This window comes from Aspergillus uvarum, assembly GCF_003184745.1.
Source record: "Aspergillus uvarum CBS 121591 unplaced genomic scaffold BO82scaffold_23, whole genome shotgun sequence".
Lineage (NCBI taxonomy): Eukaryota > Fungi > Ascomycota > Eurotiomycetes > Eurotiales > Aspergillaceae > Aspergillus > Aspergillus uvarum.
In genome coordinates this window covers 380,594-403,419 of record NW_020291320.1, presented here as the reverse complement: position 1 = coordinate 403,419, position 22,826 = coordinate 380,594, and the positions used below count along the sequence as shown (strand labels likewise).

The 22,826-nt window shown below is 52.3% G+C and overlaps 8 protein-coding genes across 8 annotated transcripts; 2 read left to right on the top strand and 6 right to left on the bottom strand.

Annotated features, from left to right (window-relative positions):
• Nucleotides 1-1,701: 1,701 nt before the first annotated feature.
• Nucleotides 1,702-2,445, bottom strand: BO82DRAFT_66601 (uncharacterized protein). Its single transcript, XM_025641452.1, has one exon. The coding sequence runs from the start codon at nucleotides 2,214-2,216 to the stop codon at nucleotides 1,767-1,769; it is 450 nt and encodes a 149-aa protein (XP_025492568.1). The 5' UTR covers nucleotides 2,217-2,445; the 3' UTR covers nucleotides 1,702-1,766.
• A 665-nt stretch (nucleotides 2,446-3,110) lies between these two features.
• On the bottom strand, nucleotides 3,111-3,636 carry BO82DRAFT_282064 (uncharacterized protein; the record flags this gene model as incomplete). The annotated part of the gene is made up of 2 exons (XM_025631357.1): nucleotides 3,111-3,488; nucleotides 3,544-3,636. 2 exons carry the CDS (start codon nucleotides 3,634-3,636, stop codon nucleotides 3,111-3,113), a joined length of 471 nt encoding a protein of 156 aa, XP_025492567.1.
• Nucleotides 3,637-3,946: 310 nt separating this feature from the next.
• his3 (imidazoleglycerol-phosphate dehydratase HIS3) lies at nucleotides 3,947-5,070 on the top strand. The gene is made up of 2 exons (XM_025635085.1): nucleotides 3,947-4,469; nucleotides 4,542-5,070. Exons 1-2 carry the CDS (start codon nucleotides 4,151-4,153, stop codon nucleotides 4,955-4,957), a joined length of 735 nt encoding a protein of 244 aa, XP_025492566.1. The 5' UTR covers nucleotides 3,947-4,150; the 3' UTR covers nucleotides 4,958-5,070.
• On the bottom strand, nucleotides 4,951-6,417 carry BO82DRAFT_353920 (uncharacterized protein). The gene is made up of 2 exons (XM_025635084.1): nucleotides 5,585-6,417; nucleotides 4,951-5,524 (listed from the first exon to the last, which is right to left on the bottom strand). Exons 1-2 carry the CDS (start codon nucleotides 5,919-5,921, stop codon nucleotides 5,217-5,219), a joined length of 645 nt encoding a protein of 214 aa, XP_025492565.1. The 5' UTR covers nucleotides 5,922-6,417; the 3' UTR covers nucleotides 4,951-5,216.
• A 643-nt stretch (nucleotides 6,418-7,060) lies between these two features.
• Nucleotides 7,061-8,253, bottom strand: BO82DRAFT_364388 (glycosyltransferase family 32 protein; the record flags this gene model as incomplete). Its single annotated transcript, XM_025636947.1, has 3 exons — nucleotides 7,061-7,705; nucleotides 7,756-7,911; nucleotides 7,975-8,253. 3 exons carry the CDS (start codon nucleotides 8,251-8,253, stop codon nucleotides 7,061-7,063), a joined length of 1,080 nt encoding a protein of 359 aa, XP_025492564.1.
• Nucleotides 8,254-13,856: 5,603 nt separating this feature from the next.
• derA (putative ER-associated proteolytic system protein Der1) lies at nucleotides 13,857-14,679 on the bottom strand (the record flags this gene model as incomplete). Its single annotated transcript, XM_025636946.1, has 2 exons — nucleotides 13,857-14,393; nucleotides 14,491-14,679. 2 exons carry the CDS (start codon nucleotides 14,677-14,679, stop codon nucleotides 13,857-13,859), a joined length of 726 nt encoding a protein of 241 aa, XP_025492563.1.
• A 711-nt stretch (nucleotides 14,680-15,390) lies between these two features.
• On the top strand, nucleotides 15,391-16,333 carry BO82DRAFT_66509 (histone H3 family protein). The gene is made up of 2 exons (XM_025641451.1): nucleotides 15,391-15,782; nucleotides 15,842-16,333. Exons 1-2 carry the CDS (start codon nucleotides 15,554-15,556, stop codon nucleotides 16,186-16,188), a joined length of 576 nt encoding a protein of 191 aa, XP_025492562.1. The 5' UTR covers nucleotides 15,391-15,553; the 3' UTR covers nucleotides 16,189-16,333.
• Nucleotides 16,334-17,662: 1,329 nt separating this feature from the next.
• On the bottom strand, nucleotides 17,663-22,425 carry BO82DRAFT_374162 (uncharacterized protein; the record flags this gene model as incomplete). The annotated part of the gene is made up of 7 exons (XM_025637403.1): nucleotides 17,663-18,513; nucleotides 18,581-19,233; nucleotides 19,283-19,398; nucleotides 19,449-19,466; nucleotides 19,524-19,634; nucleotides 19,690-20,743; nucleotides 21,266-22,425. The coding sequence occupies 7 exons, from the start codon at nucleotides 22,423-22,425 to the stop codon at nucleotides 17,663-17,665; spliced, it is 3,963 nt and encodes a 1,320-aa protein (XP_025492561.1).
• Nucleotides 22,426-22,826: the final 401 nt, after the last annotated feature.

The following is a 22,826-nucleotide window of genomic DNA, read 5'->3' as shown; positions in this document are numbered from 1 at the left end:
GGATGAGGGCGGAGAAAAGGGGTGAAGAGAGGGTGGGAAGAAGCGCTCGAAATGCGAAAGGAGGGAGGGATGGAGGAAGCTAGCTAGCTAGCTAGCTGCAGCAATCACGGGCAGTAAGCGGCAGCAGTGGTACGATGGTGGTGGTGGTAAGATTGATTTTTTTTTTTTTTTTAAAGAAAGGATATCACATTGAGAAGCCGAAAATGGGGTCTCACTAGAGAGGTGCCAAAAGCGAAAGGAAGGCGACTGTTAGCATGAATCATGGCCGATGGCGATAAGAGGGAAATTTTGAAGGGGGGGAGGGGGGGGTGGAAAGGAAGGAGAGTGGAGAGAGGGAGGAGTAGAATAGTATGGGCTTGGGGCAGAGGAGATTGGAGCAAGACACAGGCAGGAGTGATTGAAACCCCAGCGGTTGACTAGTGACTTAGAGAGGTGGAGCTGGGCGCGGATGCACCAAATGAGGAGCCACGGGCAGGGGGGAAGGAGGGGGAACAAGGCAGGAGGAGAGAAGGGAAGGGAAGGGAAGGAGAAAATAGAAATAAAAATAAAAAGAGGTGGAACATACAGCAGCCATCAAGGCAGTTGGAATTGCGAAATCGGTTTAAGTTGACTGAGGTAGTCCAAGGTAAGACTCGATACCAGATGGAGTCAAAGAGAGGGAATCGAATGTTGACCGTCGCAACAAACGTAATGACAGCAATTGCAGAAGACAACTCGACTTGAAGCAAGGAAATCAGATTGTGTCCAAACGGATTGATATAGAAACAGATAGCAGAAGAAGAGAATGTGTGGAGGAGGTCAAAACAAGGACCAGCAAAGCAAACCCCAGACCCGTGGATAGAAGTCCGGAGGCTGTCAGTTGGTTTAAATGGGGATTGGGTTGGGGGATGGGAAGATCGGAGTGGACGGCGATCTACTTAGAGTATAACTTGATAGACGTGTAGATCCAGCCGGGAGATGAGGTCGTCGTCACCGTCATGATTTCTCATACAGTACTCCGACAACCTGTCAAATCCCCAGATGGTCGGACGCGGAAGGTGTTTGTCAATCCCACGAGGGAGAAGAGAAAGAGAGAGCGAGACACAAGCAAAAGAAGACGAAGACGAAGAAGAAGAAAAAGAGCTCACCAATCTGTGTAATAAGAGTTTTGCTAACTAGTGTCTGGTCTGGGTGAGTGGCGATTCACTTGGAGGATGGAGCTGGGAGGGCCACGAGCAACGGTGACAATGGCAATCAATGGCAATGACAATTGAAGGCGTCCGGAGTAGGCAAGCAAGCGATGCAAACAGCAGGTCAGGTACTCAGGTACTCCGGTACAGCTTCAAAGCGATTGTGCAATTGTTGACCACTGGAAAATTAGCAATAACGTTCCAGTTCCGGTGTTCCTGACAGGGACACTCCGGAGAATATCAATTATTGGATCCGGATCCAGGCAAATGATGTCAGTGACGAGTGTCTTTCCCGCAAACGATCGTCCAACAAACCCTGCCAACCCCCTGCGAACAGCATCCACCATGTAAATGTGACGAGGGAAGGAAACTCAAATCCAATGGTTGAGTGGAATTGAAGTCATTGTATCAGTCGAAGTGAGGGGAAATCAGGGGGGGTAGTCATATCGTAACAACGAGGATGGGGAAAACGAGGATATGTGAGGGAGAACCAAAACAGACTGACTCGGGGGACGGAAAAGGTTCCTATGACTTTGCGTACTGTAACTTATTCAGGCGTCTTCTGTTGTTCAATGTCACCTAACAATTGTCCGGGCATCACTTCCACAATACCTGACCAGCTAGACCAACAATAGATAGCAAATCGGACCGCCTCACCCGCCCAACTGGCTCCGTGTTCATCTCGGGTTGCCTTCTTCCAGCCGAGATATCCACCGAGTAGTCACCTTCGCCGCTCGCTGAATGAAGGGAATACAAATCCGGTACTCTCCCCGACCGTAGAGATCCTCTTACATGCTCAATCGTAGCTCTCTCCCTCTCTTGCTCTTGCTCTTTTGTTCTTCCCTTTCCCCCTCCCCCCTTTATCATAGTCCCACTCAGCACCCCCAGATACTTCAGAAGCGTCCAGGCAATCAACGGTGGACTCAGTGCAAAGTGGAAACGCGTTCGAGAAGCCGATCTCCAGCCGCGTCCTTGGCGCGACGTCGGACCGGCTGTCGAGCTAGAACAGGAGAAGAAGCTCCACTTCGCCCCAGTGGCCTGCATCATCTCGCCCGGCCGCACCGCGGCTCTTAGACTAAGTCGAACTAGTCGACTGGACTATGCCGGTCTAGGGTCGGAGCTGGTGCCCACGGTCTGGATCGTAGCTATTCTGGCAGGCATGGCATGCCAACAGAAAAGAAGTCGAGGGCCGCGCGAGGACAAGAGATCAAAACGATGTTCTAGCCAGGTCGGTTGGGATTTTATTTTGGATGTTGAGGACTGTTTGACATGTGTCTTGTATTTTCACTGCCTCGTTTGGTCCTTTTTCCCCCTCTGTTCTTGTCCATCACTGAGGCTTGGCTAAGGGGGGCCGAGAAAAAGAAAAAAAGCGCAACCCAAAAAACAAGCAAAGATGATGGTGCAGGGAGGCCCAGAACCCTTTTCCAGCGAACGCCCGTTCCAATGGATCGTATTTACCCCTGAATCGGGCTCCTCTCATTTTAACTCGCGATCTACTCCGTACAATGTATACCACAGGCCGGCTCGCGTACCCGATGATCCTCCCGGCTCTCCACAATGGCAGGTCATACCGGTCAGCCCTTCGGTCTCGGTGGTTTGCTTGCTTACCCATCACCGTGGTTGCTCTAGTTCGCCATCGGCTGGACCCTTGGTGGCTGAGCGATCCCGGCGCTGGCTTGGGTAGCGTGTTCCAGGTTGGGGTGAAGTGCGTTTCGCGAGAACCCTTCAAACACGGGAGTTGCGGTATAGTGGAGCATGGATGGAAATTGCCGACAGAGAACGAATCTAGAAGAGTGGCTATGCTGTGGGTGGAAAGTCAGTCTAGTTGGTCGATTCTATCTTCTTTCTGGCTACTGTCGCGGTCGCGGTCGCGGTCGCTGCAAATGGATCCGGCGCTGCCCGCCTCGCCCCGGGTATAGTCGACGAGGACAACATACCAACCTAGTCGAGACCCTTGGCGGCTCTCTCGGCCTGAAGCTTCTCCGCCCGTTTCACCTTGCGCACGAACTTGATGTACTCATCCACCCGTTTCTCGGCCCAGATATAACCACCGAGCGTCATGGCCCCGATTTGCAGGAAGACTTTGAATTGCGGCGTCAGTCCGCGATAGACGCGAGAGGCCGGAGACAGCCAGTCTGAGAAGCCCTCCAGCGGACGATGGAACAGTCGAGAACGGATGTACTCTTTGGAGAATGGCGACTGTTTCGGGCGCGGGGAGTTGGGGGGTTGCGAGGGGACTGGTGCGGACGATGCGGGGGAGAATTTGAAGGGATGTGGGAGAATCATGATCATGTGTGCGATGATTGAGACGGAGCCGAACTATGCTCTGGGTCAACAGCTTGGAAGAGCAGCCCGGGGAAGATATCAATCATACTCGGAATGCACCTGTAAGAAACCCCCGAACGGCCTCGGAGGTGATGTGCTCGGGCGGTTCAACTTCATGCCTCTGCCAGGAGGGGGGTGGCATATTGGCGGGAGTGTATCGGGAGTATGCTGATCCAGCGAAGATAAAAGCTATCAATGCAGAAAGTAGATCCAGTAGGTTCGATCAATTACTATGGGTGGAAGAAAGACAGCACAAGGTGTGAATGCGACAACTTGAACTCGTTCATGCAGGACAAAAAGAAATTGAAGGGCCATCATATGACGCAGTGAATCCCGGGGAGAGGGGAAAGCATATCCCGCCGCGGAAATACTGAACTTCCGACTGGAATGCGGGCGGGATTTGTTCCGCCCCGCGAAATTCTGAGTCAAATTGGAGATTGTGAGTAGGTACTCGAATCACCGCCCCTCGATTTCAATCCACTCCACCTCACCGAATTCACTGCCCTCAGGTTGAATCCAGGATTCAGCCCAGCCAACCTACCAATTGACAATCGCATCCATCCTCCAAGAAATATCTCAACTTCAACCCCCCTTTGAAATACAAAAAGAGAAAAGAAACAGGAAAAGGTTCATACGAACCCCCCGATCACTTGACAATGTCTCTCCCCGCCCGCACCGCATCCATCTCCCGCAACACCAACGAGACCAAGATCCAGGTCTCGCTCTCCCTGGACGGCGGCATCCTGCCCCCCTACGAACCCAGCCAACACTTCCCCGCCCCGACCGACCCCGAGGAGGCCGAAGCCGCGAAGAAAGGCATTGTCCCGCCCAAGGATGCCGCCCACGCCACCCAGTTCACCCCGACGCAGCAGATCACCGTGAGCACGGGCATTGGGTTCTTGGATCACATGCTGCATGCGCTGGCGAAGCACTCGGGCTGGAGTTTGGCTGTCCGCGCCAAGGGAGATCTATACAGTACGTTTCTTACCGATGTGGTCCTTGAAAAGAACTGATGAACTGACGGTCTTTTTTTCTGCGTGATAATAGTCGACGACCACCACACCACCGAAGACACTTTCCTCGCCGTGGGATCGGCATTCACCGAGGCTCTGGGCGCGCGACAGTCTCTCGCGCGGTTCGGCCGCGGGGACGCTCCGCTGGACGAGGCGCTGTCGTGGGCCGTGATCGACCTGTCCAGCCGGCCGTGGGCCGTCATCAACCTGGGATTCCGTCGAGAGAAGATCGGGGATCTGAGCACGGAGATGATCACCCACGGTCTGCAGAGTTTCGCCCAGGCGGCCGGCGTGACGCTGCACGTGGGGTGCACCTATGGCGACAACGACCACCACCGGGCGGAGAGTGCGTTCAAGGCGCTGGCCGTGGCGATCCGGGCGGCGTGCACGAGACGGGTTGCAGGCGAGGTCGGCGCGGGCGATGTAGTGAGTACCAAGGGAGTTTTGTAGACGCCCCGTTGGAATGCGAGTTGTTCAAAAATGATAGACTAAAGATATGCATGCCGTGTCATATTGTTGTTACACCAGGGAGATAGACCTTCTAATACTATCCTTGACTCCCCCTCCCAACCAACCCACAACCTCATTAACTCTCAAAGACATCGGAACAACACCTCGCCCCACTCCCTCTCACATACAGTCACCACCATCCAAACCTCCCTCCCCACAAAGTACACCCCCCTTCTCCCCAGACTCCAAGACCCTCACCTCAGATCCCCAGAGCCTCAACAGCCCGACTCCAATAAGCCTTCCGATCATCATTAGCAGCCGTCCCCACGCAGCCGGTAATGAACGCCTCCCAGCCCGCCTGAGTGCCCTGCTGTAGCTGGCCACGCACACTGGAAGTACACTGGGTGGTCAGGAACCACGCCCCGGACCCAAAGTCATACTCCGGGACCGCGCGCAGCAGATCCAACGTGCCCGCCGGATCGCCGTTGACGGCCTTGAGCGAGTCGGCGAGGGCGGGGATCGACGCCGCGTACTTGGCGTTGAAGGCGGGAGACTGCATGTTTCGAGCTATACGTTCATCAATATACATTCCACCTTCCCCCCCCAAAAAAAGCTGGAAGCACTCACTGCCCTGGCCCGCAACACCCGGGTAATGATTTTTGTTGTACTTGAAATCCCCACTCTCGAACGCCATCAGGCCGATCACCGCGGCCTGCTCGGCTTTATTGGTCACCCCATAGGTTTGGAAGGATTTAGAGATGCTGGAGGCTGCCGTGTCGGAGGTCGCACACTCGCCGGCGGCCGGGGCGTTGGCGCAGGTGTTGGACGTGGGGGCAATGGTTTGGATCTGCTCGCTGGTGATTGCCGTCGAATCACGAGTGCACAGCTGGCCCTGGCCCGTGGGGGCGGCGTGAATCAAGAGAGGGGAGAGGAGAAGGATGCTGGTGAGGGTAAAGGTCTTCATCGTGGATGGTTTGGAGGTATGTATGTATGTAGCTGAAAAGCAACCAAGAAAGTAGGATTAGAGTAATGGGTAAGTAGTATAGAACGGAACTCCAAATCGTTCCCAAGTATGCTGAATGAATGTCAATAGAGAATCAATTCCCAACAGACAAAGAGGAAAATCAAGGGGCTTAAGAATCTCTCAGAAATCTACCTATATCACCTCCCTCGAGCGCCCAGACTATGCCTGGCCATGATTGACATTCCTTCAGGATGAAGACCCCTCAGAAATATGTGGAGCAGACCCTCGTACTCTGTCTATCTTCCCCGCCAACCACGCCCTGAAGATCAATTCAGCCCAACACCCTGTGCGGCTGTGTGTCATCCTTCAACACCCACTCCCAGCTTGCGCCTCATGATTGGACTCGACCCTGAGGCGAAGTGAAATCAAGTGGGAACCTTCCTCCGTCTATAAATTGTTTTCAGTCGGCAGTGCGCTTATTCCACCCTGCGCCACGCTCATTGGTCCATGCTGAATGGGCCAAGTGTTTCACCGGTCCGTGACTGATCTCAACCCTCGTATATACCCAACTAACTGGACTGATTCACACTCTTAACTACCGCACATATAACCTCTAAATTTACTCCGACAGGGCTAAAAATGCGGATCTTCAAAGTAGGATGGCAAGCCACCACAGGATTTCATTCAGCGGTCCCAGCAGCACCAGGCATCTGTGACTGAAATTTCGAACAACTCTCTACCCAAAATCAATCGCAAGTCTATGGGTGGGGCAGGAAAAGAGTAGAAGGTGTAAAAGGGTAAACAGACAGTGAAGAATCGAAGGCAAAAGAAAGAGAAAAAAAAAAAAAAGGTGTAAGACATCCAAGAAAGAAAGCCAGATACAATACACGTGCGCTGCCTTGCAGAACGCCCGCGCATAGATCAAAGTATCTTGCCAAAAACATGTACAAGGAACCCAATGCTTGGACAGCATGTCGGTCAAAACTCATGTCCCCCTCCCGAACTCCGTACATGCACTTCAGAAACTGGACGAAATTCCCGACGAAATCGGGAGACATTAAAATGGTAGAGGAAAAGTAGGATGTCATCAAGTCCCAACGCGGAAAGACTGAAAAGGTATGCGTTGTAAGTCAGAGCAATTAATCACGACGACTGTAAAGTTCATAGGAAGTTTCCGTAACACCGTTCGCTTCTTCGTCTTCCTTGAAGCTGACCCGGCGAAGAAGAGTGGGCATCATACGACGCGACATTCTCGTCGGGGAGGGTAACCGAGATCCCGTCACGAAAGAAGGGATCTTTGCATAACGGTAGCGGTACTTCGAACCAAGTACCATAACCCGAACGTAGAGCCACCAGAGGGCGAACCCGACCACGGCAGCCAGAATGAAACCGAGAACGGTGAGGAACATCCAGTGCTGACCCATCCAGAAGATCAGACGGGCATCTTTGCCATGCCAGCTGTTACCCACATGGTGAGTGAAGAAACTCCATGAGTGCTTGTTGTATTCGTCCTTCATCAAGATGCGCACACGTGCCGACTCGCTTGGAAAGGTTTGCATGTATTCCTTCCAGATCACCGAGAGGAAGAGTGGGCCGGTGGAGTACATCACGGTGATATACGGTAGAAGCCAATGGCGATCATAAGACTGCAATAGCTCGATCACACGTAAGAAGAAGGGATGCTGTGGGACAGAACCCATAGCGTCATTGGAAATACCGGTGGGAACCGTGCGGCGCACCCAAGCAGGGTATGCGAGAAGAGGATCTAGGCGACGGTTGCATCCCTGCGAATCGGTCAATGACAGGGTTTCCAGCGACAGGGAATTATACGCACATCGTCAAGGTCAATGTAGGTGCCACCGTAGTGGGCCAGAACAAAGTATCTAATCGAGTCTGCCCGCTGAATCGGGTACTTGTAGCCATCAAAAGTCTCGAGGAACCAGGGGTATTCGTTGGCGATAAACTCGCGCGACTTCTCGTTCGTCCACAGCTGTTTCGAGCAAACTTGTGTTAGTCTCAGGCCTAAAATCCTCGACAATGGCAGGTGACATACAATGTACTCGTAGTCAGGGTGCAAGTCAATGCAGCTCTGCTGAGCTTCTCTCCACACCTCGGGGATCGTCTCGTTCTTGTAGGTCTGGTGAATGATTTTCGGGATGATTTGCGGCCGTTGTTCAATCAAACTGGAATTCGGCGAGGGGAGCTCGGCACGATGAATGGCGTCGGCGGAAGCATCTTCCACGAGCAGTGACAGAAGCGTGAAGACACTGCGCACCAAAAAGGTGACTATGAGGAGGTTGACAAGGAGGAAGATCAAGACACCGCGTCGCATGATGAGAGACGGAGTAGGGGGTCTGAAGGACGCCTCCTGTTGATGTGAGCTGGAACAATTGTCGAAACTGAGAAGCGCTGCAAGGATGCAGAATCAATTGATGCGAGTCTAGTGTGTCGTAACGTCGTGTTGACCGCGGCGGGAAGGAACGAAAGTGCCGCGAGACCGATATAGCCAGACTACACCACTACCAGATTTCCCCGCAGAGTAAACACAGCGGCGGAGAAAGCAGCGCAGTGCGGAGATAGACGAAAAACCTTATTGTCCTCGAAAACCAGACACCATGGACGTCGAGGTCAGATCGAGGAAATGCGATGCAATGCAATGGCAGTGGAGAGAGAGAGAGAGAGAGAGAGAGAGAGAGAGAGAGAGAGCAAAAAACGTTGAGATTGAAGGGAGGTCGAATTAAGGAATGGCGGCCGTGAGACTTCCTGGTAACGTTTCCCCCTTTTCTTTTTTGAGTTACCCTAAATGGAGACCGGTCTGATGGTTGAAAGGATAAATGCTCGCACAGGTAACTAAACAAGGCAAGGACTGGCGTAGGAGTGAAGAAAGGAAAGAGAATAGAGCAGTGACCACGGAGATGGAAGGTAATGATAGATAAAGTAGTGATTATTATTAGGTTCCCGTAGTGAACCAAGCCCCCAGTAAAGACGCTGGGATTGGGGAGGGGGGGGGGGGGGGGGATAAATTTGTTTGGGGAAAAAAGTGACGAAAAGAGGAGGGAAGAGAAGGAATTGATTGAATAGGTATGGAGGGAGGGGATTGATTTAACCAGGTGGACAAATAACAAGAAAGGAGTGCGTAATTTACTGGTCCATCAACTGGGACAAAAAAGAAGGACTATGTATGTGATAGGCAGAGGGCGAAAAGAAAGCTAGGCGAGCCAAAGGAACGGACGGTGCCTTAGCAACAAAGCAGTAAGAAATGATATTTAAGGTAGAGAGTGTGGCGGGAAAAAGACAATGGATTAACTAGTTAAGAGAGAAGGGATCCTTTTGAGGGGGGGAAGAAACGGAGGTTGTTGAGGAGAAGACGGAGAAAGCGAGCGGAAGAGAGAGAGAGCGCGAAGCGTCAACAACGACCCATGGTTTAACTGGGTCTCACTGGAGAAGGGGGAGGTCCAAACAGACATCCGTCACTCAAACCAGGGGATGAATGGGTGTGTGAAAGGGGAGGAGGGGAGGGGGCCTAACAGTGGGGAAAGGAAGAGAGAGAGAGAGAGAGAGAGAGCACTGAGAGTGGACAGTGGATCCTGGACCCATCATAGAATCCTTTTTTTTCTTTTTCCACCGCCTGTTGTATGGGGAAAGGTTTGCGTTGCTGCCAGTGCTAAGCCTCCGCCACTAAATCATTTTCAGCGAAGTCGGGTTCCTCCCCTACTAAATTGGGATTAGACTTAAGAGGCAACTTTAGTCGGTGGTACTAGTACTAGACGGTTCTTAGGCTAGGAACCGTACTCGTTTAGTGGGAAGTTCGTTCTCTTCTCCCTTGGGTCCTCGGGGCAATGTTGAATCCCGCCTGCTGCTTTGCCGCTGGGCGGCTGCTTGAGCTGCTGCATACATCATCGCCTACTCCGTGACTTACATTATTGCACTGCCTACAGACATGACGGTTGTCCGTCAAGTGTCACTTCCCCCAATGACCAATCACTCCAAGTCAGGCTCATTCCTTGAGACGAACAGGACGCGTTGCCACCACTTGGCAGGTGGCTGTACAGATCCTCGAGACAAACTCGCTCATTCTGATCCTCAAAAAGTCAACACGTTGAATAACGTTCGAGAGTTTAGTCCAATGCGCTAATCATTTCCAGCCTCGCGGTGGTGGAAAAGCGTGGTGCCAGAAGTCCACTCGTTGATTGGTGCCGCGGAAATAGGCCCCAAAAAGCACAGCCATCACGGCTCGGCCAAATGATATCCCACCGCGGCGTTGGCAACCACAGAGGGAGGGAGAAAACTCTTCCATTTTGGTACAGTGGACTACAGTACCAGTAAGGTCAATAATAATAACAATTGAGATTGCATCCAGAGGTTAGTCGAACTGCTAGCTGAGAGCGAAAATATCACTGGGTTCTCAGTAAGTTAAGATTAACTGTGGCTCCGCCAAATCCATCCGAGGACCGATAATTACGCGGACCTCGAAAGGTGCAAACATCCTACCCAAAAGAAACTCACACAAAATGCCCATGGAAATGAAAGATAAGTGTTTCCCGGGCATTGAAATGAGCTGTGCTGTAGCCAATCCTTGTAAAATCATGATTGACCCTAGGAGGTGATATTAGCGGGAAACCATAGGTATCCCCTGCTCGAGCGTCAATTGTTGAATTATTGTTGGGGAGGAAACCGAATGATCTGATCATGTCTATACTCCGTACGTTAGGTAGCCTTGGACAGTATCTGCAAGTCAGAGAGTTTGGGTGAGCAATAGTTAGTACAGATTGAGGAAGCCCTAAGCCAAGAGCTAGTCTAGTCTATTGATGAATCGATCTCAATTCTGATCATTATTATTGCGCCCACCTTCGAATGCTTGTCAATAGTCTGGAGAGCTTCGTAGTTAGGTATTTGGCAGTCAAGCCAGTTTCCCGCTGACTAAGATCACGACCTTTTCGGTCTTGTCTTAACTTCTCAATCCCTGATAAGTTCCTTACTTGGCAGATTTCAGTTCAAAGCTGCGTGTGTCAGGTCAGCATGCGGGACTGCAGTTGATCTCGGATTTCCCAATGCTCATTGCCCCGGAGCATGTTCCAAGGATTTAAGTTTGGGAACGGAGGTAAAACACCCCCAATGCCCGGGTTGCGCATGCAGGCCTGCTGCATAAAGAAGCCGACAGATAGAACCAATTTACTCTTCCAATGCGATTGGCCGGTGTCTCATACTGTACTCATGCAAGTCCAGACAACTTCACTTCCTCCGACCTCGATCAGTGTGCAGGCGACAAGCACCTTGTGATGACAAGATCCTCGACATGAAAGATAGTACTACCAGCACGGATCCTATCACATGGTGACATCGCAACAAATGAGAGGAATCGAAGATAAGAAGCGGGGCATAAACAACAACAGCAGCAGCAGCAGCAGCAGCAGCAGCAGCAGGACCCTCTAGGCAGAAGGAAAACCAGGCCAGCCGATTCCAAGGTCGACGGTGGCTTGCCACAATACGGAGTACGGAGTACGGAGAGTACTGGTTCCAGGATTCCCAGCCACAATGAATGTGTGGCACTACATACATCATCGTCTCCGTGCACGACCTTTCGTCCACAAGCTGAGCTCGTTAAGTATTCCAAGGCCAGCAAACCACCGAACCAAGCTATGCATTTACGAGTACGATTCCCGGCGACCGGGCGACTTTCCCGCCGACTCGCCGACCGACTCGCTGGATTCTGGAATGGGTGGGACTCCGACTAGTGAACTGCTTCCTCCGGGCTCCACCAACCTGTGCGTGAGATTTGACAGATGGAGATTTGGGATATCAAATCGAGAGATTAGTCGAGTCGAGCTGAGTCGAATCGGATGGGCATCGAATCTGCCGAGTACCATAGTACAGGAGGATGTATGTATCCGGGTTAGCAGCTGACCCTCCACTCATAGAGACGACCTCTGGAAAATAGTGACACCTGATCATTTTGCCACTAGGGGGGACAAAATCTACTCGTCAATAGGGACAAAAAAGTCATCCCCAGATTTGAACCAACCTTGGCTCACTCCTTGCTACAAAGTAGACGACCCTCGACAAACCCATTTCTAAACACCGACCGAGAAAAGCAAGCGAAATCGCCCCGGTCCACTCTTCCTTCAATGGCTGCCCCGTCGACCCACGGCTTGTCAAGGTTCCATGCTTTAAGTCAGATCCTTTCGTCCTACTCGCCGATTAGACTGTCAGACGCGTGGACAAGCAGATGGTGCCGTGGTGGATGTTGAGCTAGCCCAGCTATTATCGGGGCTTGTTTCACCTTTTCCCCTTCCAACTTTCCAAGGACATTTTCTCCGGTCGCCGGGCGGTGGATTCTCTGGCCGACCGCATTTGTGTCCAAGACGGTACCTTCGTACTCGTACACTGCCTGAGCAGGAATGCCAAGGGGTTCGTTCCTACTGTACTGTACAGAACACATGGACACGATCCAGGCCTCGCCCCCGAGATTCGAAATCTTGGCTTCATATGCAACAGAAATGAAACATTCACCCCCTTGACTTAGTCTCTTTATACACGGAAGTTTCCCTCCTCCCTGGACCCTGCCCCTTGCACAAGAAGCAGCGACGATCAATTCTCCTACTCTACAAGTAGTTTTGGAACATCGCACGCACATCGCAGTTTAATCTAGGTACTGTACCCGATTAACTCAATTCTCATCTCTGGACAATAAAGCTCTGCCTGAGGCAGGAGGTTAGTTACTACAAGTAGTTATACAGCCCAGTACTTAAACGTCAGTCGGTCTCTCCCAACAACCCCGCATTCGTGTTTGGCCACAAATGACGATAGCATTATCGACCCCCACACCCCCCTCCCCTCCCAAACTACATAATTGACTTGCTCCCTCGGTTGTCGCCGTGGGAAACCCGGACGCCCCTTATGAAATTTGGATGCTATGCCGTAGTGACGGACTAACCAGTGCAAGGGTGGTTGGTAATCAACAAGTTTAGCGAATGATGATCACTACGTGGGCCAAGGAAGAAGGCTGGCTACGTTGGGATTGGAACCCTGACCGATTCTCGTGAAAGACCCATTGTTGTAGAGACCGGTGTGGTGGCACATGGATGGAAGATGCGATCGGAGAGGAGAGATCCGAGCGCAAGCCTCAGAGTCGACTGACTTTATTACTGTGTACTGTACATTGTATGAGTAGGTCGTCGGCGGCTAAGCCCACCACCATCGCTCAGGCTCCTCCCCGATCATGCGGAGATTTTCTACCCCTGGCATTGGGGATCTACAGTACACGTGGGCAGGCCAGGCCGTTCAGGTTCTGACCCTGCCATGCACATACAGTAGCATCATTTACCCTCCCCCCTCCTCATTTGCTGGAGGTTCTATTTGAGTTCGCTTCTTCCCGGAACCATATCACAACGTGATCAATGCTTGCATTACAACAGGGGTATATCCAATGTAACTCGCTAAAGAGCTCAACGTGCAAAAGAAACAATGTCACAAAGCCCTCCGACAAATGCCTAGGTCATGGGTTATCCACCGGGCATCTTCGGTTCGAAACTTTCGTTCCCCTTTTAAAGGACCGCTCGACCCAGCCAGCAAATGAGTTTGATGCTTGCGCCCACGTGCGATACATCGACAATGCGACAGGCTGCATAATACCTCCGGCTAATCGAACAAGAAAGCGATAGTGGCGCAAATGGCCCTTGCACCCCATCACCATACCATATCAAATGACCTCCAGACACATCTGAGTGAGCGCCCCAACATGCAGAGATGCTGCCATTATCGAAATGTGGTTTGTATTCTGTACTTTCAAGTGCGCATGCCCCCTGCACGTCGCGGCCCTCAACCGAGAAATTCCTGGTTCGGAAAGAGGCTCGTGTGCTTCGCGGGTAATAGGTCTCGGTCTGCGATTTTTCCCAGCATGCATTCCACTTGCAAGACTCGGCCTTCGACAACCGCTCATCGAATCTCAGGTGCGGCGGCGGCAGTGGCAGCGAGACCACCATTCCCATCGCCAGTCGCGGGCTCAAATAGACGGACCCACCAGGCTGGGGGGTCGAAAGGCCGATGGCCACCATGCAGCGATGGGTAGACATCATTAAAGAAATACCAGACATGTCCGACCACGACACCGCAGATTTCGTCCTTGGGCACAATCCCGTGGACGACCAGGCTGAACGCCATCAGCACCCAGGGGAGATAGGGCGCCGAGAACACCAACATCCCGAGGAAGCTCAGGCGAGTGTCCGGGTTGCGACGGCTCCAGATGTAAACCAGACTCGACGAGAGGGCGCTTCCCAGGAAAGGCAGCGAGAGAAATGGCGAAAGCAAAAGAAGAGAGGCCATGGCGTAGAACAGCAGCCAAGAGAAATGAGCTGGCGACCGACCCGACGACTCTTCTAGGAGGCGCGAGTACCGCTGCAAGAAGAAGACATGGAACAGAAGATCGAGGTTCAATGGTCCAAAGTAGAGGAAAGTGGTCAGCAAGCGCCAGTACTGCACATCACGGTTAGCTTGGGTGTCGTCACTATCACTATCACTAAACGCGCAGGCAGCGGGCGCCTGCCTTTGCTCCGGACCGCGCGCAACATACCTGAGACTTTACATATACGGCGCGAAAGCTGTAGAATAGCTGGAAGGGAGTGAGGACATGGCACTGGACCAATACCGACGTGACGACGGTGGCTGCTGTCCACCAGCGTGTCACGGGAGGCATTTCATAGAACCATTGTTCAAGCGGGAACTGGCCAGCCTGCCCGCCGTTACCCCAGATGGCGGCCATTGTGTTTTTGGAGTGGAAGGCGGAATGGATTAGCGAGATTGAGATTGCTCTATCGCTTCTCTAAGTGAATGTAGGTCAGATAAGAGTAGCAATTGACTGGAGTAGAAATTGGCACGGGATGGGGGTTGGGGGTTGGGGGTTGGGGGTTGGAAGAGAAAGTAAAGGAATAGGATAGGATCGATGGTGATGTAGGCAACTTGACTTGAACTGATAAGATTGGGAGCGGCGCTGTTGCTGTTGCTGTGCTGTGCTGATACTCACTACTGACGAGCTTCCAGCTAGCTGGCCTTTTTGCCTGAGGCCAGGTAGTAGCTTCTTAATAAGCTAGGAGCTTATGTCAGCTGATGATCTGACATGACTTAGTAAGCCATGCACTCACACACGCGCGCGCTTGAAGTCGAAAGGGAACGCGGTCCCCCACGCGTCACGGAAATGCAGGTGGCTGGGATCTCCAAATCCCACCTTCATCCGATTGCATGCACTCCCTTCCATACATACAGTAATTGAACCACCACTTACCACTTACCACTTCTCTGAGCCCATCCATCCCACCCAACTTGGAATTGCAACAAAAGACTGCAAAGTCTACCAAGCAAAGCTGTCCCAGCGGTCCGTGACGGACCAAAGCTAAAAATCCAAAACAAACGGTGCAACAACAATAACTACATTCTTGGCTCGAGAACTTGTCTCCCCTTCCGCTCCTCTCTAGCTTGCACTCGCACGAGAAGACTCGATCCCACTCGGAGACTCACGGTCAAACCCCAGTGGTTGACCATCTGCAAGCTGCAGCAGGAGGGACTCGTGCGCAAATTCCCTCACATTGACGACCAATTTGTTCTTCACCCCCGAATATACCAATAACACGGATTCCAACATGCCTCCTAAGACAGGGCGCGGTCGCAAGTCAATTGCTGGGCCACGGAAATCAACGGCTGCCCCCGCTGCTGCTGTTGATGATGGTGCTGCCGCCGCCGCCCCCGCTGCTGCTGGCCCATCGACTGCTCCAGCTGCGACTAAATCCCCCGCCGCTCGCGGGCGCAAACCCGCAGGTGTCACCAAAGGCAAGCGGCCGGCTAAAGCACCAAAGACATCCAATGTTGAACGTACGTTTGCCCTCTTTCTCGACGGGCCCCAAAACCAAGCACCTAACAGGATCCTATAGCGGGCGATCCCACCCCCACAGGTCGTCGTCGCCGGTACAAACCTGGAACGGTTGCCCTGAAGGAAATCCGCCATTACCAACGCTCATTCGACCTGCTCATCAGAAAGCTGCCATTCGCGCGACTGGTCCGCGAGGTCGCCTTGGATCTTCTCCCCGCCGAAGTCGGCTCCGAGCTGCGCTGGCAATCGCATGCAATCTTGGCCCTCCAAGAAGCCGCCGAGGCGTTCCTGGTCCATCTTTTCGAGGACACCAATCTATGCGCCATTCACGCCAAGCGCGTGACCATTATGCAGAAGGATATCCAGCTTGCACGACGCATCCGAGGTGCCTGGGGTGGTCTGGGTTAGACGGGGATCGCTTTTCAACATGCTTGAAATAATAAGTGAAAACAACATCCGATCTACTTTCCTTGATGTCGTCTCTTGCTATTCCATCTTCTATCGACGGACAAGGGTTGGTTAGAGCTTATAACCCGTTCTCAGGACTACCTGAGAGCATCAGAACAGAATGCTGCAGCAGTCGAGCCAAAGTTAGCGGGCTTTCGTGGAACACATCAAAACTGGAAATCGTCTTTATTTAATTCGAGATCTCAACCTCTTACACACCACCCGTCCAAACTTCATCCACCCAAACTCCCATGCTGGAATTCCCCGGCTCGAAGATCTCACTTTTCTCCTCCGACTCCACCTACCGTTCTCTTTGTTCCCGAGACTCGACTTGCATACATGATTCTGTTCAAGCAGAAATCTCAGGGGGGTCCGGACTCTGTTCTTTTGCGTCATCGCGTTTCCTTTCCTTACTCAGCTGGGTGCATAGGGCTTCTTGCGCGCAGGCGTTCGGAGAAAATCAAGGTGAATGGAGTTTACCAATGCCAATTTCTTCCCCATCTATCTATCCATCTATCTATCCATCTGTCTATCGATTTGATAATCCAAGTCAGCCAGCCATCGACACGCGACGGCGACGATCTGGTATAGCGGGTGTGTTTCTTTTTGTTTTGTTTTTGTATGGTGTTCCTCGTTTGTCTGGCGCGGCAGGGCGGGCAGTGATCGGTGCTTCCTTTTCTGGCTAGCTGGTTTTGAGTAGTCAACTCAGGCAGCTCTAGACGGCCTGATGATCTATGTCAGAGAGGAAAGGCGGTTTCGGAAGTACTACTGTGCATGTCTGGGCTACATACATGTTCTTCGTCACTCATGCGCGTCATGCGCATGTGCATGTACATGTGCTTGTGCATCATAATAGGATGAAGAATATCCAAACCTACTCGATTTATTTAAACATGCTTCATTTGTAGGTAGTGAGTGGCTGGTAAGGGGCCGTAGGTTAGTCCTAGGGTTGCGGTTCATCCTTTAGCCATCTACTTTGCTTGTCTGGTGTCGTCATGGAGGGTATGAAAGTATCCAATACTCGTAGTGGCCGTAGTTCGAACTGTGACTTGGAGGATTATTCCCCATTGACAAACTACTGTATATGTCATTCCAACACCTCTCCCCACACACAGAGAACCAGAATGGGTACCAGCTGGTGGAAAGCGAGCCCGATGGGGGAGGGAGCAAGGGGCTCTATCTTATCGCAAACAATAATACTTACTATGGGAGTATACACGCCAAATAGGGGGGCGATCGTAGAAGAAGCCCAGTAGCACGGTAATCCACCCAGTCAGAAACCCCAACCCAATCCAACCCCTAGAAAAGGAGAAAGGACACAGAAGACGCTCTATATCAGGACAATACAATGAATGAGACATCACACACACACACACACACACACACACACACACACACACACACACTATAACATATAACCAGACTTTAACCTCCATTAGACAGCCCGCCGTAAGGCCGTCGGTAAACCGTTCATCACCCGATGACCTTCCTCTCTCACTCCCAAGGCTTCTTCGTTCTTGCCTTGCCGCTCCAGCGTCTCCGCGAGCATTTCGTCGGTGACGCTGACCCACAGGCGGTCGTTGGCCTTTCGGGCCATGGCGCGGCCAGCCCGGGCGCTCTTCTCGGCCTGCTCGCCGACGACGCCGCGGAAGTATTTCCAGCTCATGAAAGTAAGGGTCATGCAGGTGATCTGGCTGTTGCTGATGGCTGTGGCTGATTGTAGGGCTTGTTGGAGGTGTTGTTTAGTTTGGATGGTTGATTCGGTCTGCACGGTGGCGCAGACGAGGTAATAGGCGGCTTGGATGTATTTACTGGGGCTAGAGGTACAAAAGGGTTCGACGGTGGCTAGGATGGCGGGGAGTTGGTGATGGGACGGATGAGATGGTTCGCTGAGCATGAGGACGGTGTTTAGCGCGGATAGTATCGCAAGGTCCCGGCGGGGGTCGTTGCGCGCGCCTTTGCTGCTGGTGGCGGACGAGAAGTGTAGAGAGAGGGTTGGGGACTGGAACGCCCGGAGGGCTGCATCCAGATCGCCTGTCGCTTGAGCGATGGCGCCGCTCGCGTAGTCCATCATACATTTGATGGTCTCTGGAAGCTGGCCACCGAGACCTAGGGCTTCTTGTCGCAGTTCGTGTAACGTTTTCGTGGCCAGATCCCAGTCGGTGCGACCGCAGGCGAGAAAGACTTGTTGGACGAGGAGACTGCAGTAGAGGGTTCGGCGCCATTCGACGCGTCTGTTTGCATTTACCACGGACTCGGTAATGTCTTGTGGCGCTTTGGAACTTCCTGCAGGCAACAGGGTCAGTGTGAGGTCAAGAGAAAGAAAGAGAATCACAAATCGCAACCGACTAACCTTTCACCATGCGTATGCCCTCCTGGAGGAACTTCTCCGCTTTGCGTCCGTCATAGGAGTTTTTGCAGCTGAGAGTGATGGAGCTGAGGAAATAGCAGAGTGCATACAGGTCATGCTGCGGGAGCCAATTGAAGCTCAACAATAGGGTGCCGCCCTGTACCTGGAGAATGTCCCCAGTGTCAATGGAAGAAGGACCAGCCGACTTGCCACTCAGGGGGATGGAAAAGGACCCGTCATCGCGCCAGTTTGAGTCACTCAATCGCTCGTCCATCATGTCTTGCATGACTTTCAGCTTCTGAGACGATTGGTTGACGTCGTAGTCCAGAAGACTACAGCATATGTCGACAATCTGGACCAGCGTAGTCAGCTGCGGAATGTGACGAAGGTCATCGTTCAGCTGATGGCTTCGTGCTGCCGCCACTGCGCGTTGAGCCTGCTCGATCGCGTCGGACCCGGTGCCTTGCTGCAGATGTGCAAGGGCTTCTATTATCGCAGACATAGCTGAAACGGCCTTGTCGCCATTGCGATGGGCCATGTTGGCTATTTTATGGAGGTGTTGTAGTGCTGATACAGAATCTTGATGGGCGTGAGAAGAGAGTGAGAGCGATGCGCGAAGGAAGCGAAAGGCATATTCCCAGGCCGAATGGCGATAACTGCTGACGTTAGTAAGAATCCCTCTCAGGTTCGCCATTAAAGACCCACGCTTCGACATCTTGTATCATGCCATCCACGGCTTTCATCGAGGCCTTCGGGTTCGTCTTATGTAGCATCCGAGCCAAGAGATGCTGCATACTATACTTCAAATCCAACATGCGGTTCTAGTCCGGTGTAAGCTTGGATCATTCATCAACTGCTGGGATTTACCTACACGCTCACACAAATCAATCTGGAACAGACCTTAGCCATGGCACTCAAAATGGGTGTACAGAGAATGTTTACATACGCCTTTGCTCAGAGCTGTCTCAGCCTCAAAATCATTGTCTGTTTCCTCGAACAGGATCCGCGCATACCGTAACCGCACAAGAGCCTCAACTCGAGGTTGAAGTCTCCAGTTCTAAATTAGGTTAATGACCATAGAGAACAAATCTCACTCAAGCTATCTCTCATACCTTTAATACCGCCTCTAAGCATCCAAGGCCTGTTGCAACCAGTTTATAGTACTCTTCCATGTCCATCTCCCGTCTTAGCAGGGCCACCATGGTCCCATGACTGTGAGCCGCGTCGAGATACTCATCCGCCATAGCCAACAGCAACAGCTGGTAATCAGGTGTTTTTGGCGACTTCTGTGTAGAGGATTTCATCGGCTGCTGCGGTGTTTGTTTGGGAGTCGGTTTCTTGGAGGACTGTCGCTGCAGCTTCTGCTGCACATCTGGTGAAGGTGCGGGGATGAGCACCTGAACGGGCTTTGGGGATGGAGCCGATGGGGTTGCGGACACGGACTTAGTCGCAGCCACTTTAGCGGCGATGGGGGTAGCAGCAACGGGTGCAGCGATTACAGGTGGTGCTGACACTGGTGGTGCTGACACGGGTGGTGCTGACACGGGTGGTGCCGACACAGATGGCGCTGAGACAGATGGTGCTGGGGCTACTGGTGGATTCGATGTAGCTTGGGCATTCTCGTTGTAGGAGGCCTGTTTCCCTTGGTCGGGGCTTGGATTGGCATAGTACGCGGGCTGAGCAGGGGTCGATGTGGAAAGGATGGGGGAATGTATGCTGCCAGCGGTAGTGACTGCGGGTGTCGCGTTGTACTGGGACGAAGTGTGAGGGTATCGAGGAGGTGAGGTAGCCGGAAGAGGAGGGGGTTGGAAGAGTTCGGACGGATTCACATATTGTGGTTGCTGCTGCTGGGGGGGAGGTTGCTGCTGCTGCGGCTGCTGCTGCGGTTGTTGCTGCTGTGGTTGCTGCGGGGCGTAGGGTTGAGTGTATGTAGGATAGGCCGGAATCATGACCTGGGGGTAGACAATCTGCTTGCCATATTGATATGGCGAAGCAGTCGCGTTGACATTGTTGTTGTAAAGGAGCTGCTGCGGGTGGATGGTCTGCTGGTGATGGTGCGGGAGATTGGGGGGTTGTTGCATGTATTGCGAAGGATATTGGCCGTTGTGGGGTGGTGGGTAGCTCATCGCCCCAGGACGCAGAAGATGCTCATTTATCCACTGCGCTCTGGTAATCCCGATTGAAAGTAAGCCGTGCTGAGGAGACTAGAAGTTGGGGACTCTTTTTGCGCGGTCACTGCTTTCGGTCCTGGTCTTCTTGAACAATCGCGCGGTCATTTCCGTTTCCGCGTCGGGTTCGGAGAAACCTCCCCACGCGGTCCGATCAGTCAGGCAAGTCAGGTGAGGGAGGGAGCAATTCGACTTCTTGGAGGAATTTGGTCCCAGCATTCCTAGATATAAAAAGATTCTCTGCTCTACAGATTCATTAACTTCTTTAATAGTGTCTGGTCAAACTCAGCTGTTTACATGATCATATAATTGCGGACAAGTTTGCATAGAGCCCAAAAGAAGATATATAGTATAGCAGCCCTGTTCCTCCTACCCAACTCACGCAGATCTCGAAAAATCCCACAACACCATACAGGATTGACCGTGCACATAATCAAGCATACCCCGAACCACGCCCAGCGCCATTCAGTCTAGGGGCGCATTTGTCATCTTCTATATCATGTTGATTGAAGAGTATAACTGGTTAAGCGACTGGTCTTGCATCGCAGGCTCAAGTATGTTCATCCCCAAAGTTGGGGCTTCTTCCAGAGGAGGATGTTCTCGAATAGTCCAAGGACACATCTCACTGCAATTGGTAGCATCAAAAAAATTCTCCGCCGGGTGAATTCGCTGAGAAGCCCATGCCTGATCGGGAACCAGACTAGTGCCTCCAAGGCACCTTTCGGTCCAGAAATGGTAGGTGGCCTTGTCAGTCGCTTCATCTATCCGACAGGGCTGTTTGCGAGGACACCTCAAAGAGGCGTTGCAGGTGTTGCAGATGGATATCCTCTTGCACGAGGCACAGTGGCTGTCATAGAGACGACAGATGGTGCTTTGACAGACACTGGATAACCACAAGTCGACTGACCGGTGAGCACATCCGAAGCGAGGTGTGATGTGTTCTTCTCTGCCCAGCTGTCCAGTTCCTGTTGTCATATGATACTCTGTATGTATCCTCAACAAGTCGTCTTGGTCCAGCTCAGGATATATCGCAATCTCAAGCTGCGTTGATCCATAGTTCTCCTTGCAGGAGTGCCAGCAAAAGCGCTGCTGCTGAATGCCGCTCCCGAACTGCAGGGTAAGGGCGTCCACTGATATCTGTCGGGTCTTCAGAAGCTGTACGAGATCCGTCTTGTCCTGGAAAGTGAGCTTCTTGCATGGGCATAGATCCACGATGCCCGCAGAGTTACCCAAGTTGCATGCTCGGTCATCGGACTTCCGTCTCAGCTCACGTGGAGGGAACGAGCTCCGTGGATGTAGTTTTAGACATTTCGAGCAGGCACGCCAGCGGCCGTCTTCCAGCAGATTGATAAATTGCCACCGTGGAGTGACGAGATTGTGACCATTTCGGTAGTGGTGAAAAAGTGGTGCGAAGTCGCGATTAAAGTGGAGAGCTTTGGCTCCCAGGATCGCCCCGGATATCGCGTAGAGTCGCTTGCATGTCAGCGCTAGACAAGCCTCGGGTATTACCGATAGATGGGAAATGATCGCCAATAGTAGTTCGGTTGGCAGTTCGAGAAGGAAGCATCGCCCGCTAGAATCGAAACCCCTACCCTTTCCTGCGGGGTGGCTCCGCGTCCACCGATTCATTTTGGCGATGATCTTCAGTTTTTCGGCAGCACGACGTAAGCTATATGCCATATCGATCGGGACACTGGGCCCTAAATCATGGATCGCCGCGGCCAGGAATGATTTGTTGAATGGTTCCCAGCTGAGGCGCTTATTTCTTCTGGTTTGATTCTCGGTTGAAATCCTACAAAAGCTCATCGGTGAAGAAAGAGCGAGCCTGTTTTCTGCTGGCTCACGGGCATCATGATGTACTAGAAGTAAAAGATATAGTATCAAGCGGACCACATGACGAAAGGAATCAAAATCAGAGAGAGATACAAGAAGGAGGGCCTCTTGACCTTGAAGTAGTTCACACGCAAGGCTGTCAATTCGCACGCAAACGGAGCACGCGCCAGGGTCACAGTGGAAGAAGCAATCAAGCTTCCATGCGACAAGATCCTGTGTCGGCGCAGGGAGAAGAGGGCAGCTCTACC

Bases quoted from the DNA above. Each gene is read 5' to 3' on its own strand.
- BO82DRAFT_66509 (XM_025641451.1), top strand. From the start codon at position 15,554: ATGCCTCCTAAGACAGGGCGCGGTCGCAAGTCAATTGCTGGGCCACGG. The intron at 15,783-15,841 runs GTACGTTTGCCC...AGGATCCTATAG, and splicing joins AAAGACATCCAATGTTGAAC to CGGGCGATCCCACCCCCACA.
- BO82DRAFT_66601 (XM_025641452.1), bottom strand. From the start codon at position 2,216: ATGATGCAGGCCACTGGGGCGAAGTGGAGCTTCTTCTCCTGTTCTAGC.
- BO82DRAFT_353920 (XM_025635084.1), bottom strand. From the start codon at position 5,921: ATGAAGACCTTTACCCTCACCAGCATCCTTCTCCTCTCCCCTCTCTTG. The intron at 5,525-5,584 runs GTGAGTGCTTCC...ATGAACGTATAG, and splicing joins GGGTGTTGCGGGCCAGGGCA to CTCGAAACATGCAGTCTCCC.
- his3 (XM_025635085.1), top strand. From the start codon at position 4,151: ATGTCTCTCCCCGCCCGCACCGCATCCATCTCCCGCAACACCAACGAG. The intron at 4,470-4,541 runs GTACGTTTCTTA...GCGTGATAATAG, and splicing joins CGCCAAGGGAGATCTATACA to TCGACGACCACCACACCACC.